Source organism: Leptinotarsa decemlineata, unplaced genomic scaffold (assembly GCF_025532065.1).
Source record: "Leptinotarsa decemlineata unplaced genomic scaffold, Ldec_3_MD MMD2_tig00003348_RagTag_RagTag, whole genome shotgun sequence".
In the NCBI taxonomy this organism is placed as follows: domain Eukaryota; kingdom Metazoa; phylum Arthropoda; class Insecta; order Coleoptera; family Chrysomelidae; genus Leptinotarsa; species Leptinotarsa decemlineata.
The window spans coordinates 3459971-3474707 of NW_027412588.1; the positions used below are offsets into that span (position 1 = coordinate 3459971).

General features: G+C 33.1%; 1 protein-coding gene across 1 annotated transcript in view; it reads right to left on the reverse strand.

The window, feature by feature from the left end:
* Nucleotides 1-318: 318 nt before the first annotated feature.
* Nucleotides 319-14737, reverse strand: part of dpa (disc proliferation abnormal) — a 48842-nt gene continuing 34423 nt past the window's right edge. Inside the window, exons 9-14 of the mRNA XM_023162149.2 lie at nucleotides 13102-13331; nucleotides 11566-11726; nucleotides 9125-9242; nucleotides 8690-8931; nucleotides 2031-2241; nucleotides 319-656 (exon numbers count right to left, since the gene is read on the reverse strand). Of these exons, the coding sequence (XP_023017917.2) occupies nucleotides 555-656; nucleotides 2031-2241; nucleotides 8690-8931; nucleotides 9125-9242; nucleotides 11566-11726; nucleotides 13102-13331 (1064 nt within the window). The 3' untranslated portion in view covers nucleotides 319-554. The remainder of the gene's footprint in view (nucleotides 657-2030; nucleotides 2242-8689; nucleotides 8932-9124; nucleotides 9243-11565; nucleotides 11727-13101; nucleotides 13332-14737) is intronic.

The window sequence follows — 14737 nt, forward strand, 5'->3', positions numbered from 1 at the left end:
TCCTCCAGACATGCAGCATGTGAAATACTCATATTATTTCCAATAAGTCAAATTTTATAACTAATCATGTATCCTTCTGGCTCTATAAAACAAAATATAAACTTTATTATCAGGATCATTGGCATGGCATATCATGCTAAGAATCCAGATGACGGAGCAAGATTTCTCACTCGACAGCCGATGTTGAAGCTTGGTTTTGGCAACAAAATTTGTTTATCTTGGTGCGAGTTTTCTGTCATTTCTGTAGATGGAGGAGAAAAAATCATAACTCTTACCACTGAGAAATGTTTAGAGATGTATATCGTAAATCACAAATGCTTTTTTAAAAAAAGTGAAAGTATTTTATTGTGAATTAGGAAAATATTTTCACAAAATGAAATTTTGTATTTCTTATATAGTTGTATGAGTTGTAGATTGCAGTAATGGATACTTTCGAGTTGTAATAGTAAATTATGAGTTAACAAAAAAATTGAACAACAGTAGAAAAAAAATTACTCTTATTAACTGCATTTTTTTTGTTTTGTTTTATGATCTTTCTGTCAATTTAAGTGGTTTTATCTGGAACACACACGTATAGTTGCTCTACCGGTTACAATAATGAAATTATCTTCTTGTAAATCCCTAAGAACGTCTTCAAATTGATCCTTTGTCACCATCTGCAAAAAATGATATAATAGAAAGGATTAATACATTAGAGTGGGAAATATAATTGAATTTCACTATTAAATTCTAATTAATGCCAAATATTCCAACTTGAGCAGTGATAATGTCAATAATGATTTCCATTTTTTTAGTATTTTCTATATTTGTTGCTTGAGTGTTCACATAATCTGAATAATTTTCAAGTTTAGCCTTCATTTGATCCACATTATTTTTATATCACACGCTTTATCTTTTATATCTTCTACTGGTTTCTCGATGGTCATTATTTTTTTTTTCGAGAATGACAGTTGCACTTGAACATTCCTCTCATTTCTGAGAAAAATACATTCAATTTTTTCTCTATTATTGCTCTGTATTGTGATGCTATAATACATAATTTTTTATTGTTTGAATAGGAAAAATATCTTCACAAATATCACACGTCAGCGACCGGTTCATTGCAACATTAACAAGTTACAGTTGTTATATTATCAGAATAGTAATGAAACAGTAATTGGGTGATCATCGAAGTACTGCCCACACAGTAAGAAAGCTAATTTGTTGTTTGATATAATCGATAAAAAAGAGACCAGCAATTGTTTTCAGCCTACAGAATCACCGGAAGATTATGATTATTTAAAATAGTTGAAATCCCCATAATAGCACATTACAGGGTGATTTTTCTTCAACAAGTATTTGGTAATTTTCACAATCATTGTTTGAGTTTCATCACAACAAAGTAGAGTTCATAAAACACAAAATTCTACTTGAGATCAGCACACATGAACACAACTCGATGAACTGTGAGTATATTATCATCTCAACTCAAAATGAATCTGAGCAGCTTCTAGGATAGGATAAGAACAACTTTAAATTGGTAATAGAATTTCTTAAGAGGCACTTCTTGAACTGGCTTCTAGTAATCTAATTCGCCGGAAGATGGATTCATTTTTGCTTGAGGAAGCAAAATGAATCCATCTTTTCATGAAACCGTTCATAGTGAAAATCTCGCAGTAAACTGTATTAGCAAGTTCAAATAAATTAGGATTATGTACAAAAGACATTAAAATACTCAAGGCAGAAAACCTTATGATTCACTTGAGTGAAGGATGTAACTCGGCTTTCCTTGACTGAATTTTATCAGGAAATTGAATCAGGAATCAGGAAATTGTATTCAATACGTCAGTTTTAAAGTTGAAAACCCGAGTTGGAAAAATATTGTAACTTTTTGTTTAATGGTCTGTCACGAAACTCAATGTGACAAACCAAATTCGACGTGGGCGAAGCCGCGGGCAATAACTAGATGTCACGCTTAAAGTACTCATAAAGGCTATTAATTCTAGTGAATTTTTATTTAATGATAACAAATAACTAATTTCTGTACTTACCATATTTGATCCTTCTTTCAACTCGGAATACAATTTAGGGTAACTGATTGTTGGAACTTGACCTTTATCTGTGATGAGTTTTCTAACAATCTGAGCCAACTCCAGTCGCCGTTTACGAGCTGCAGTGCTCATACCAGTTGTTATAATACTGACGTCAATTTTACCAGACAGAGGATCTGTTGCAGATTGTTTCAAAGCTTCACGATGTAATCTGAAAATTCAAATTTGAGATTTTAATAATTCAAACGTAAAAATGTTCATCATATTTGATGGAAATTACACAAAAAGGAAATAGTTAACCCTTTTTTAATGAATAGAAAAATTACATCAATTTCTTTTTTTCATGATAACATTTTAACAGATTTGTAAAACAAATGAAAACAATATGCAGGGGATGTGGCAGTAACAGTATTCATTGTGTGAAATACAGATCTCGGAAATGTCAATTGACTGGGGTCATAGGTAACAAAAAAAAACAAATAGTAAGTGCAATTAAAAACTACAAATAAAATACATTTGTAAAAGACACTTTCCCGAATTACCTGAAGACCAACTTTCAACATATAATCAGCCATCATTAACATGGCGTCGGCACAAGGTTCATCAGTTATACATGCAAAAAAATACAGTCGGCTGTCAGATGTGCAAATTGAAACTGTTGAAACTGAACTGTTGAAAAAATCTGTTGAGATCTGTTTTTTTCGTTAAACAACTGTCGCCCTCTTACGAATGACAACCCTCAGAAGTCGAAATTTGTGGATGTTCTAAAAATTCAAATGCAGAAAAACCTGAAACTAAATGTCAAGATAACATGGATTTTCATACCTGAATCGAGTTCATATACTGCTATAACCAGAGGTGACACTGCCAATTCTTCATTGAATGTGAAAATAAATGCCAAACAAATTACAAAACAAGACCCTAGAGTAACTCAACGTTATCTCAAATGAAACATCATTTCAAAAACGTTAATGGTTCAATTTTGTACACACTTGTATGTTATTTTGTCCACGTTTTGTTTGTGGAGTCTCTGTTCTACACTTAGGTCTCTTCAGGGTGATTATTACAGGAAAGGACAAATTATTTCACAGAAAATAAATTTATCTCAAATTTCTTGGAAGATATCAAAAATAGATTGTGATTAGCTTCTACTCTAACCTCTATATAAAATTAACTACTTTTCCAAGGTGTTGTGAAGTAGGAGACATCGAAGAGGTGATGGTATTTTGGTAAGATACAAAAAGTCAGTATACAGGAGTCAATGAGAAATAAATATTGAAAACTACGACCGTTATTTTAATTATTAGTAAAGTGGCAATAAGGATTTTCAATGACTTCGAGTTTGAAATTTCAAATTAAAATTTCACGAACAGAAACCATATCCAAAATTCGAAATGGCAGTGTCGAAGTACATAGGTCATTGACGAGAATTCAATTCATCAATAGCCAGCTGATCTATTTTCAAGAGGAGAATCGAAAATTATTTTGTGGCAAAACACTATCAGTGACGATAAATGTAAAGGAGGGATACTTGTCAACATGCTATGTGGTGATACTTATGAATTGGTTCCTAATTTATGCATGCCGGCTGAACCAGAAACTGAAAAGTACTCAGGATTAATTCCTTTATTGGAAGAACATTTTGAACCATGTTTCGCCTAGAAAGTGGTCGTCCTGACTAAGAAATTTGGCAACACTGTGCAATTCTGAAAACGATCAGTTACAGTTAATGTTGCATGATAAAGAAACACTACAGGATTATCATTTTGAAGAAAAGAAAACCGCAACATTTAAAAGTGTAACTGAAGTGAAGATAGAGGCTGGAATGGTAAAAACAAAAAAAAATATATTAAAAAGATATTTGAAAATAATATACTTGGACTGTTAAAAAAATAAGGTGAACGTTCAAATTTTGCGGGCTACGTAATAAAATTAGTGTTTTTTTTGTTCTTTATGTTGATATACCGCCTCCAAAATACGTTCACAGTTTCAATTGTTTAGCATGTTCAGTTTGTTGGTTGGAGAAATAAAAGAAGTGTTTTGCGTGTTTGACGATTTTCTGTAATTGAAAGAATGTATCAAAGAATTTGCATCAAATTTTGTGTAAAAAATGGAATTCAGAACTCAAAAACACTTGAATTGTAGACAGTGGCATACGGTGAATGTACTCTGAATCAGAAGAAATGTTTACGAGTGGTACTTTCCACAGAAAGTCAAGGAGATGTGAATAACGACGCTCGCCCTGGACGCCCCAGCGCATCAACAACGAATGAAAATGTTGGAAAAGTGAAGAAAATTGTTACGGAAAATCGTTGTATGAATATTAGAGATGGAACTTGAGTACTGTATGCTAGAAATAACTGCGAATGTAAAAATATGCTTGATTTGCATATACAGACCCCCAAATGGCTGTGTTAAGAACTTTATTGACAAATTGTCTCTCATTATCAATGAAGTATTATCTACTCATAAAATCATAATTTGTGGTGATTTAAACATTGATTTTGTAGACAAGAAAAACGACAACTTTAAATTATTAAAGGATCTGATGGATTCATATGAATGCCACAATTTAGTTTCGACACCTACAAGAATTTGCACTAATAAAAACAATCAAACTTCAATTAGTGGAATTGACTACATTATAACTAACTTGGATCTTAATAAATGTACTCAAACAACATTCAATCCCCCCCTCTCAGATCATTTAGCAACTTCTATGCATTATAACTACAGCACTCCTGAACCTGAAGTAAATATTATCCCTACTGGCTTCCACATAAACATTTCATTTAAGAATATCCGTCAGTTGAAATCAATATTAGTTACAAAGGAATGGGATATATCCTACGATAAATCATTATCGGTCAATTTCCAGAATTTCTGTGATCAATTCAAAATGCTTTACGATGAATCATGTCAACCGATACCCAATTCAAAGACCTCACGAAAAAAAAATAAAACAAATTGGTTTAATCTGGAGTTAAAACTGGCAAGGGATGATATAGACAATGCCTACGTTATGAGTAAACAATCAGAAAATGCATTGTTGGAAAGATTGTATAAAACAAAAAAGAAAAATTATAGAAAACTTATAAGCGATGCTAAACGGGCTAGCATTAACGAAAACATTGTTAAAGCCAGTAACAAATCAAAACAAATTTGGAAGGAAGTCAACACAAAATTAGGCAGAAGTCCAAAAAATAAAAGCGGTATAACACTTACAATAAATGATACCACATTTACTGATCCCGTCTCAGTAGTTAATTGTTTTGGCGAACATTTCTCCACTAATATAAAAAACAAAATTGACGAATATTTTGGAGTTGACATGTCTCAAAGCTGCACCACTGGTGAAATGCAACAAAATACCTTTTTCTTCGAACCCGCCACAACCGAAGAGGTCAAATCAACAATATTCAACCTCAAAAGTAAAACGGCATCAGGACCTGATAATGTATTTCCCAATGTTTTGAAACTAGTTTCCATTAGTGTGGTGCAACCCCTAAATGTCTATTGAAACAGGTGAATTTCCAGATGTGCTGAAATTGAGTAAAGTGATCGCCATACATAAAAGTGGTAATAGATCAGAAATTGATAATTATAGACCAATTAGTCTTCTCAGTATTTTTTCAAAAATTTTAGAAAGACTAATGTACAATAGACTAATGAATTTTTTAATAAGTCATAAAATTTTATCTGATTCTCAACATGGATTTCGCATGGGCAGGTCAACTGAATCTGCTACTACCCTTTTTGTTGATTTCATATCTAGGAATATGGACAATAGGAAGCACGTGGCAGGAATTTTCTTTGACTTGTCTAAAGCTTTCGACTGTATTGATAAAGTGTTTATGGCTTCCAAACTGTATAATATTGGCATTAGAGGAAATATTCTTGACTGGATCATTTCATTCCTATCAAATAGACAATTCTTTGTAGAAATAGATAGTGTTGAGTCAGAAAGATATTCAGTTGATGTTGGAGTAGCGCAAGGTTCAATTCTGGGACCATTGCTTTTCTTACTATTTCTCAATGACCTCCCAATTAATGTCGATAGGCGCTTTTATCTAATCAATTTTGCTGATGACACAACATTTGCTATAGCTGAGTCATCTATGGAGGATATGATTTTATCGGTCGAACTCTGTATTAGTGAAATGACAAAATATTGTCATTCCAATAAACTGATGCTAAATGCACAGAAAACAAAAATTATATATTTCAATAAGAACAATTTGATCGATAGTAAAGTCCTACAGACACATAACTCCACTAAGTTTCTGGGTGTAATGATTGATAAATCACTCTCATGGTCTGAGCATATTGAAGGTTTATCTAAAAAACTATCCAAATCATACTTCGCAATTCTGCAATTGAGGTATGAACTTCATGAGAATATACTTATCCAAGTTTATTATGCATTAGTATATTCTGCACTATCTTTTCACATCACTTTATGGGGAAATGCTACAGAAATAAATAGGATATTTGTTACTCAAAAACGAATTGTTAGAATGATGTTCAACATGAAGCCACGTGATTCTTGCAGGGAAATTTTTAAGAGTAAAAAGATTATGACAGTTTGCTGCATTTATATTTATAAAAGTTGCTTACACATTAAAAAGCATGAAAATGAGCTAATAAAAAACAATTACCACCATCAATATTGCACTAGAAATGCTTCAAATTTAATAACAATGACTCACAGAACATCCGCATTTGAAAAATCGCCAACTTATGCTGGGGTAAAAATATAAACTCCCTAATCTAATGAAGGCCTGTAATACTATCGAATTAAAAAAATCACTAAAAGATTTCTTATTGGCTAAATCTTATTATACATTACAAGAGTATTTCGCTGATTGAGTTTTTGTGGATATCTGTGTGTAAATAATCTTATTCTTTTATGTTTTAATCTTACATTTTTACACTTGTACATCTATACGTTTTTACATTTTTATTTATACATATATGTATATATATCTGTATTTTATGGTCCTATGTTTATATGTATCGAATGTATATATACATGTTTGTTTGTTTACATATTTATAAGTATAAGTTGACATGTTCGATACCATGTAGTTGGTCCATGAATGAATAAATTTCTTTCTTTCTTTCTTGCAGAGGGTGTCGGCATATCGGTTGGCTAATGCCATGCAATTTTTTCTTAAATTTTGGGCATGAAGCACGTGGCAGCGAAGTTTTTTCCAAAATTGCTGAATTTTGACCAAATAACCGTCGCATGAGCATCGCTCTGGAATTGTTGAATGACATCAGCGGTGATCCAGATTTGCTCGAAAGGGTCATAAGTGGTGACGTGGTATATGGTTATGACATCAAAACCAAAGTCCAATTGTCCCAATGGAAGACCCCAGGAAAGCCAAGACTAAAAAGGCACGCCAAGTTTGATCAAATATCGGTATTTTTCATTGTATTCTGCAATTACCGTGGCATACTACATCAGGAGTTCTTGCAGTTCATACAGTCTGTAAGGAGTATCTCTGGAAGTTATGGGCCGCTTACGAGAAGCAATATGAAGAAAATGTCAGGTATCGAGGACAAACAATTCTTAGCATTTGCATCACGATAATGCACCTGCTCACTCGTCATTGTTGTTCTTAATTTTTTTGACAAAAAGAACACCGTAATCATGCCTCAGCCACCGTATTCATCAGATTTGGCCCCCTACGACTTTTTTTTGTTCCCGAGATTGAAGAGACGATTGAGGAGATAAAGACCGAATCGCCGAGAGAGCTCAAGATCATACCAAAAAGTGCATATCAGAACTGCTTGAAAGATTGGAAAAAACGTTGGTTGTACTATATCTTAAGGGGACTACTTTGAAAGGGACAAAATAGAAATTAATGAATAAATATATATTTTTTGAGAAAAATTAAACTTAACATTATTTTTGAAACAGATAGCAACTGAATGTGTAAAAGTAAAATAATTTCATGAATAAAATTAATAAAAAAATTGCATAGGGTACGTTTAAGTATTATGTAAGCACTATAGGGAGGTGGGAGGTCTTACCTTTGCTTATTTTTGATGACATGGAGGGTCTAGATAGTGATTACATCAGCAGTAGTTATTAATTTTTTACACATACGGCAACATAGACAATGTGTGCGTGTCCATGTTTGAAAAATAAAAATGCATATAACAATGTTTAAGTAAGCATGTGAGGGGGTTAGAGCTTTGCTTACTTTTGCTGACAAGGAGGATGGGAGGGTGAATGATTGTAATAAGCTTAGGTAATATTCGAGCGGCCCCATAAAGAATTTTTAAATATACTATACCAATCTTTAGGATGAAATACTGAAGGAACTAAAAAAATAAATTCACTACCGGATTAAAAAAAAAGGAAGAATTGGATAACTGGAACCTCTAGAGAATTTTTTGAGAGCCTTCTGAATAATCAAAATTGAGCCCATTTTCAAACGTCCACAAAAATTAAGGAATATTTGCATACATTCCAGGTTTACAAATGTTAATAACTGTAACAAATGCTAATAGCTTTGTTTATTCATAAAAATGTATATGTTCAAAAAATGTTATTGCTTTTATCCATGAATAAACTTATATATTATTATAAAAAACAGCTGGCAACAATAAAAACTTTCAAAATACGATGTAAACAGTATAAATCTTACCTGTATGCTTCGTCAACATCTTCAACTGCAACAGTTGCAGAAAAGCGCACTTTGGCATATGCCTCTGAGAGTCTAATTAATGATTCGAGTTGCCTAGGATAAGCAGATATATGACCACGCCCAGCCCCTATTTTACGCATATCTACATAGCATTGTATTAACTTCTGAGATGCTTCTTCACTAAGCTTAGGATGAATGTGTTCCTTGGCATAAGCAATGTAGTCTCTAAGAATTGACATGTCCTAAAAAGTTGATGACAATAAAGTATATCCAAGTTAGTTCTTTTTACAAAACTTGATATATGGTGGCTATTTCCACTGTCAAAACAGTTTCTAGAAAATTAATTGTATGTGATAGATATGTTCTACCTGTCAGTTCATAAATAGAAATGTCAAGTTTCGTAAAGGAATTTTCGAAAGTAAGAGATCAACATACAAGAAATTCATCTTCCTCCTGTTCCTTTGTTTTGTAATACAGTGACACCAAATGACGAGCTAATTTTCTGTCAAAATTCTCATTTTGTGGATCCAATATCAGGAAAATCAAGTCAAATCTGAAACAATTAAAATATTTATCAAAGTACAGTCTTGTGATTAAATGATCATGCTATTATTTGGAATCTTGAATTAATTATCATGATAGGTCCCACAATTGTTGACATTCATCGATATATTTCTGGAAAAGTACAAATAAAGAAAATTAGGAAAAAATTCAAGAGTTATGTTAATTTCAATGAAGACAACCTAGTAGTACTTTCGATAATACCCGAAGTATAGTTAAGCCTACCCTATAAAACAGCCTAGTGTAGCATCTAGTAATTGAAGTGTTCCTAAATGATCCTTGTCTGAATTCAGTGTGTATAAACGTTAAAGTACTAAACACCTGCATTGGACATTGGACACTGCACTGGAATTGGCCGCGGTGGCAGTGCGCCCGACTCACGATCGGAAGGCCGTGGGTTCTACTCCCGCCTCGACCAGAAATTTTTTTCAAGAGAATTTATCTGGTTGGGATGATTCTTCAACCGTGTTAGGAATCACACGTTAAAAGGTAAGACCTCGTTAGTCTTTAGCTCGCACAAATTTCTCAATTTTTGAGCGTTGTCCTTTGTATGGGGGCGACAGATGATTAACGGAAAAACAGATTTTGAACAGATTTTTTTCAGAGCGAACAACATTAAAAGAATGAACTCATGCATAAAATTGATGTTGAAAAGTCGTAAATGTCCTGGGAGAGATTAATTTTTGAGAAAAAAGCTTTATGTCTTTCTATTAGTTATTTCAAAAGTTTTGTTTATTGTCCTGTGTTTTTGTAGCTCCATATCTCGATAAATATTTATTCTATGTCATAGTATATACTGATATACAGATATACTGATTGATAATGTTATACTCTTTACATTGAAGCTGTTCATTTTATTCCAAATTTTGATTTTTTGCCTCTTTTCAGCTTATTACTACATGATGTCGTTAAACGATTTCCGGCCAATATTTTTCTACGAATTCAAATTGAACCAAAGCACTGCCAAAACAACCCGAAAATTCAACTAGGCATTTGGCAATGATGGTGTTAATGAACACACTGTTAGATGTTGGTTTGCAAAATTCAGTAACCAAGGACGAGGATTTGAGGACTCTGGTGGAGGCTCGTCACAAACAGTGTGTGGTGTGGCGAAAAAACTAGGCATCAGCTTCCAAGCGGTTTTTGATGGCTTCAAACGTATTGAAAATATCATAAAACTCTAAAAGTGGGTGTCCCAAGATTTGAACGATCGAAAGAAATTGGCACGTTACGATAAATGTTGGATAATTTCTTAGCAATTTTTATTGATAGGCAAAATCATTGAATACAAGTTAGTGAAAAATACAAAGTAACTTATTGGGGTGAACTAAAAAGTTTGTTTTTTCTACTGGTGTATAAAGTTTTCCATTACAATTTTCATATTATTCAAATTTTGGAAGATAAAAATACCCAGAGAAGGTCAATGAAAAAGTTTGAATTATGCAATACATCCGTAACATTTTAACGCTTGACGGAGTTGGTGCTAAACTTGGATGCCTGGTCTATCTCAACGACATTATAGTGACCCGAAAAAGTTTTAACAAACATCTGTCAAATTTGGGGAATGTTTCACGAGGCTGCGGAATGCTCATTTGCAGAAGCGCTGCCTCTTCCAGGAAAAGGTGAATTTCTTGGGACACGTTGTGTCCTCTGAAGGAGGCGAACACCGAAAAGCGAGCATGAAGTAAAACAGTTTCTTTGGACTTTGTATCTATTACTGGCGTTTCGTAAAGGACTGGAAAAATTGCCAGCAGTACTCTCTCAGCACTCAGCACTTTGGTGGCTCCTCAACTTACAAACTCCAGATGAACAAACTCACGATTTTCAAATTAGACATTGAAAGGGAAAGAGTCGCGGAAACGCAGATAGCCTCTCTTTACTGCTGGTGTTTACCGGTTGACTATGACTCTGCCAAGGTCGTGCTCAACCTTACTTGTATTCTCGATCCTTTTAGGGGTCGCGCCGCTTCGAGAATATTCCTATATAAGCACTATCAACAGGCAGAGGAGACTAGTCTAGTTTAAAGTACGGTACTAAGAGAGCTAATAAGGCGTTAGTCATTTGAGTATTAGTCTGAAGTTTTTGTGTTGTATTGATGGTGTTGTAGTGAAATAAAATTGAGCTTGATTGCATAGTGTGGTCAATTATCGGCGAATCCGCGGGGAACACTAACAATATATCAAACTCAATGTGCCCTCTTTCATACAGAGGTAACATATGAAGTATTGGTATATCTTATACCCCACTTAAAGAATTTTTATTGTTCAAAAAGCGATTTTTCAAACAATGTATTTATTATCAAGAAAGTTGTTTACCTTGATAGTAATGTATGAGGAAGCTGAACATTTTCAATAATGGTCTTATTCTTATTCCATTGAGATTCACATGGATTAGCACCAGCTAATATGGAGGTTCTGGCATTCAACTGACAAATAATACCAGCTTTTGCTATACTCAATGTTTGTTGTTCCATTACCTGAAATATTATTGATCCAATGAGCTGCACACGAATGAGTATTCAATATTTGAAGTTTTACTATTATCAATGTTGTCAGAACTAGATTGTGTTGAAAGATCACCAAGAATTATACTAATAAGGCCAAGAAAGACACCAATGGAAGCAATGCTGAAAGAATTAAAATGAACATCTTTCAAAAATTATATATATTATCAAACGATGATTCTGGTATAAAACAAATAATTACTAATCACCTACTTATCTCAGTAAAACACATTGAATATAATCAAAATTAGTGCCACTATGTCAAAAGTAGTTTGGACAAATACTAAAGCACGTGACTTTCACTGATACTTCTCAAAAGGAAGTTAAACATGCACTTGCAGGGGAAAAAATAAAATTGTATGTTCAAATATATATTTTATTATTTTTTTAAATTGTGTCAGATGTCATGTTAATACTCTCATCAGCTGAAAATTTTCCATGTACTTTACTAGAAAAAGGTTAATATTTGTATGAAGATGGAGAAGTGGAAAGCCAAAGCCTTTCTTTCCAAACAACAATACTTCAACTGAAATAAAATATGTATTTTTCTTCAGTAAACAAAAACTGGTTAATAATACAGAAGTTTAATTCTAATTCTTTCTGAAAAATAACCAGTTTTTCAAACCTATGACGTTTCACATAGCTGTGTACACAATTGATACTTGGGTTCTAAAATCTTACAAATAGTTACCATCGTTCTGAACTTCTAACAAGAGACTAGATTGAAAAAAGCGTGGAGTATGAGGTTTTTTTAGATTGCCTGAATGTTTCTTACAATATTATTTTTCCTTTCATCATTAAATAGATGCAAGTGTAGTAATTGCTGAGTTGAAATATTTTAGTTTCTTCATTTGAGTTTTCAATATTGAATCTTCAAACAATTTTTGTTTTTCAATTTCAATCAACTATCAGAAAGATCTCTTCTTATAAGGAAAAACTAAAAATACAAGTTTTGAAAAACTACACCTCAACGATTTGATCTCCACAAACTTTATTTGAAAAATATATCACAACATGTTTCGCTAAGACATTAGCTTTTTAAAGTGATTCACTTTAGTTTGAGGTGTAGTTTTTGAAATTACTATGGGTCTTCATCAAGTAACGGCTGAATAAATCAGAAAAATAAAAATACAAGTGTCATGAGTTGAATTTATGACCTCCGGTAATATAATGTTAAACTAATGCTATCGGATTGTTTTTTGTTTGTTATAGGAATTGCAAGCTATTTTGTAAACCATGTGTAATTGATCAAAAGTGGTTTTTGACTTATTTTTTTTAATAGTTCGTGCAATCCGTCAGTGGTGGTATCTTTTGTATTATAACCCCTGAAGAGTTACAAATTGATTACCTCATGAAGCACACTGCGAGTTGAGTCATTCATCTTGTCAAACTCATCTATACAGCATATTCCATTATCGGCCAAAACAAGTGCTCCGGTCTGAAGAACAAGCTGTCTTGTTTCTGTATCTTTTGTTACATAAGCAGTTAAGCCGACAGCTGATGAACCTTTGCCAGATGTATATTGGCTTCTTGGTACCAAATTATACACATACTGTAGTAGTTGAGACTTAGATGTACCTGTAATAAAAATTATGAATTTTCATTCACAGTTTATTTATATTTCATACCTTCAGTACAAAACTTTGGACAAAATGTTAAATTTCATTAAAATGAAATAAATGATAACTATATGAAATCATCACTATTTTGAAGAGACTATATTTTATATTATTTAATTTGAAAGGTTAGTCATATAGGGTGTAGGTTGTAATTTTAGATACACTCTTTAATGATGAACACTAATCAAAAACAACGGTCCCAGTTCTCGAGACATCTTAAAAATATTTTATTTATTTTTATTAATTTACTTGATATAGTGAAAATTAATAACTGTTGATAATAAGAAAATACGAACATTGAAATAAATATAGTTTGATGACCATCCTTGAACTGAAAAAAAGTCTGTGGAAGTTTTTGAAAAAAAAACTGTTTATATTTTATATTTTTGTAGTCAATTTATTGAAATCATATTATTCTTTCCTTTGGTAATATGTATTGCATCAAGATGAAAATTATTGGAACTTTTCAGGAGACTTTTTGACAATTTTTGTGCGAATTTAGCTTTGTCAAAGGGTGATAAATGATTCAAAGTCATATTATTGAAACACTGTACAGATATTTTCAATGTGAAAGTAAATTTTTCTTCATTTCAGTTATCAGACTTTATACTCAACATTTCGCACACTCCTGTTTCTCCTCAACCTAATATTTTTCAATATTTTGAAGTCCACTTTTCTTTCAAAAAAGTTTTCAAGAACAAAAGTGTTGTTTTGGATGGTTTCCGGGTTTTGCCGTGGTCGTCTTCGGTTATACTGTCCACACGTTTCGACTGCAACTGCGGCAGTCATCTTCAGTGGCGTGGTCGAAGTACTCTTCTTGACGTGTCAACTGAAACCGAAGCTCCCATTTCTTCCGTGTCATTTATAGTGCTGATTTTTTGCCCACTTTCTGTAATGGCGGGTTCGGGCGTACTTCCCGCACGATTTGGTTGACTTGGCTTCGTTTTGGCGCTTTTCAATATTGTGTGCCATGGGAGGTAAGCGCGAACTTTCCATTACAGAAAGTGCGCAAAAATCAGCACTATAAATTACACAGAAGAAATGGGTGCTTCGGTTTCAGTTGACACGTCAAGAAGAGTACTTCGACCACGCCACTGAAGATTACTGCCGCAGTTGTAGTCGAAACGTTTAGAGATTATAACCAAAGAAGACCACGGCAAACCCAGAAACCATCCAAAACATTGACGCCAGCTGTGAAAGCTTACATTCCAATAAAGGTGTTGATAGGCATTTGGTAAATGAAGAAGTTCAACTCAAATCTTAAAGAACTATTCGCATTGGAAACGGACTATCCAGTTCAAATCTATTTATGATAAGGCCGCCAAGAAAACAAAACATTTTTGGAAAAAATTGAAAGAAAACATT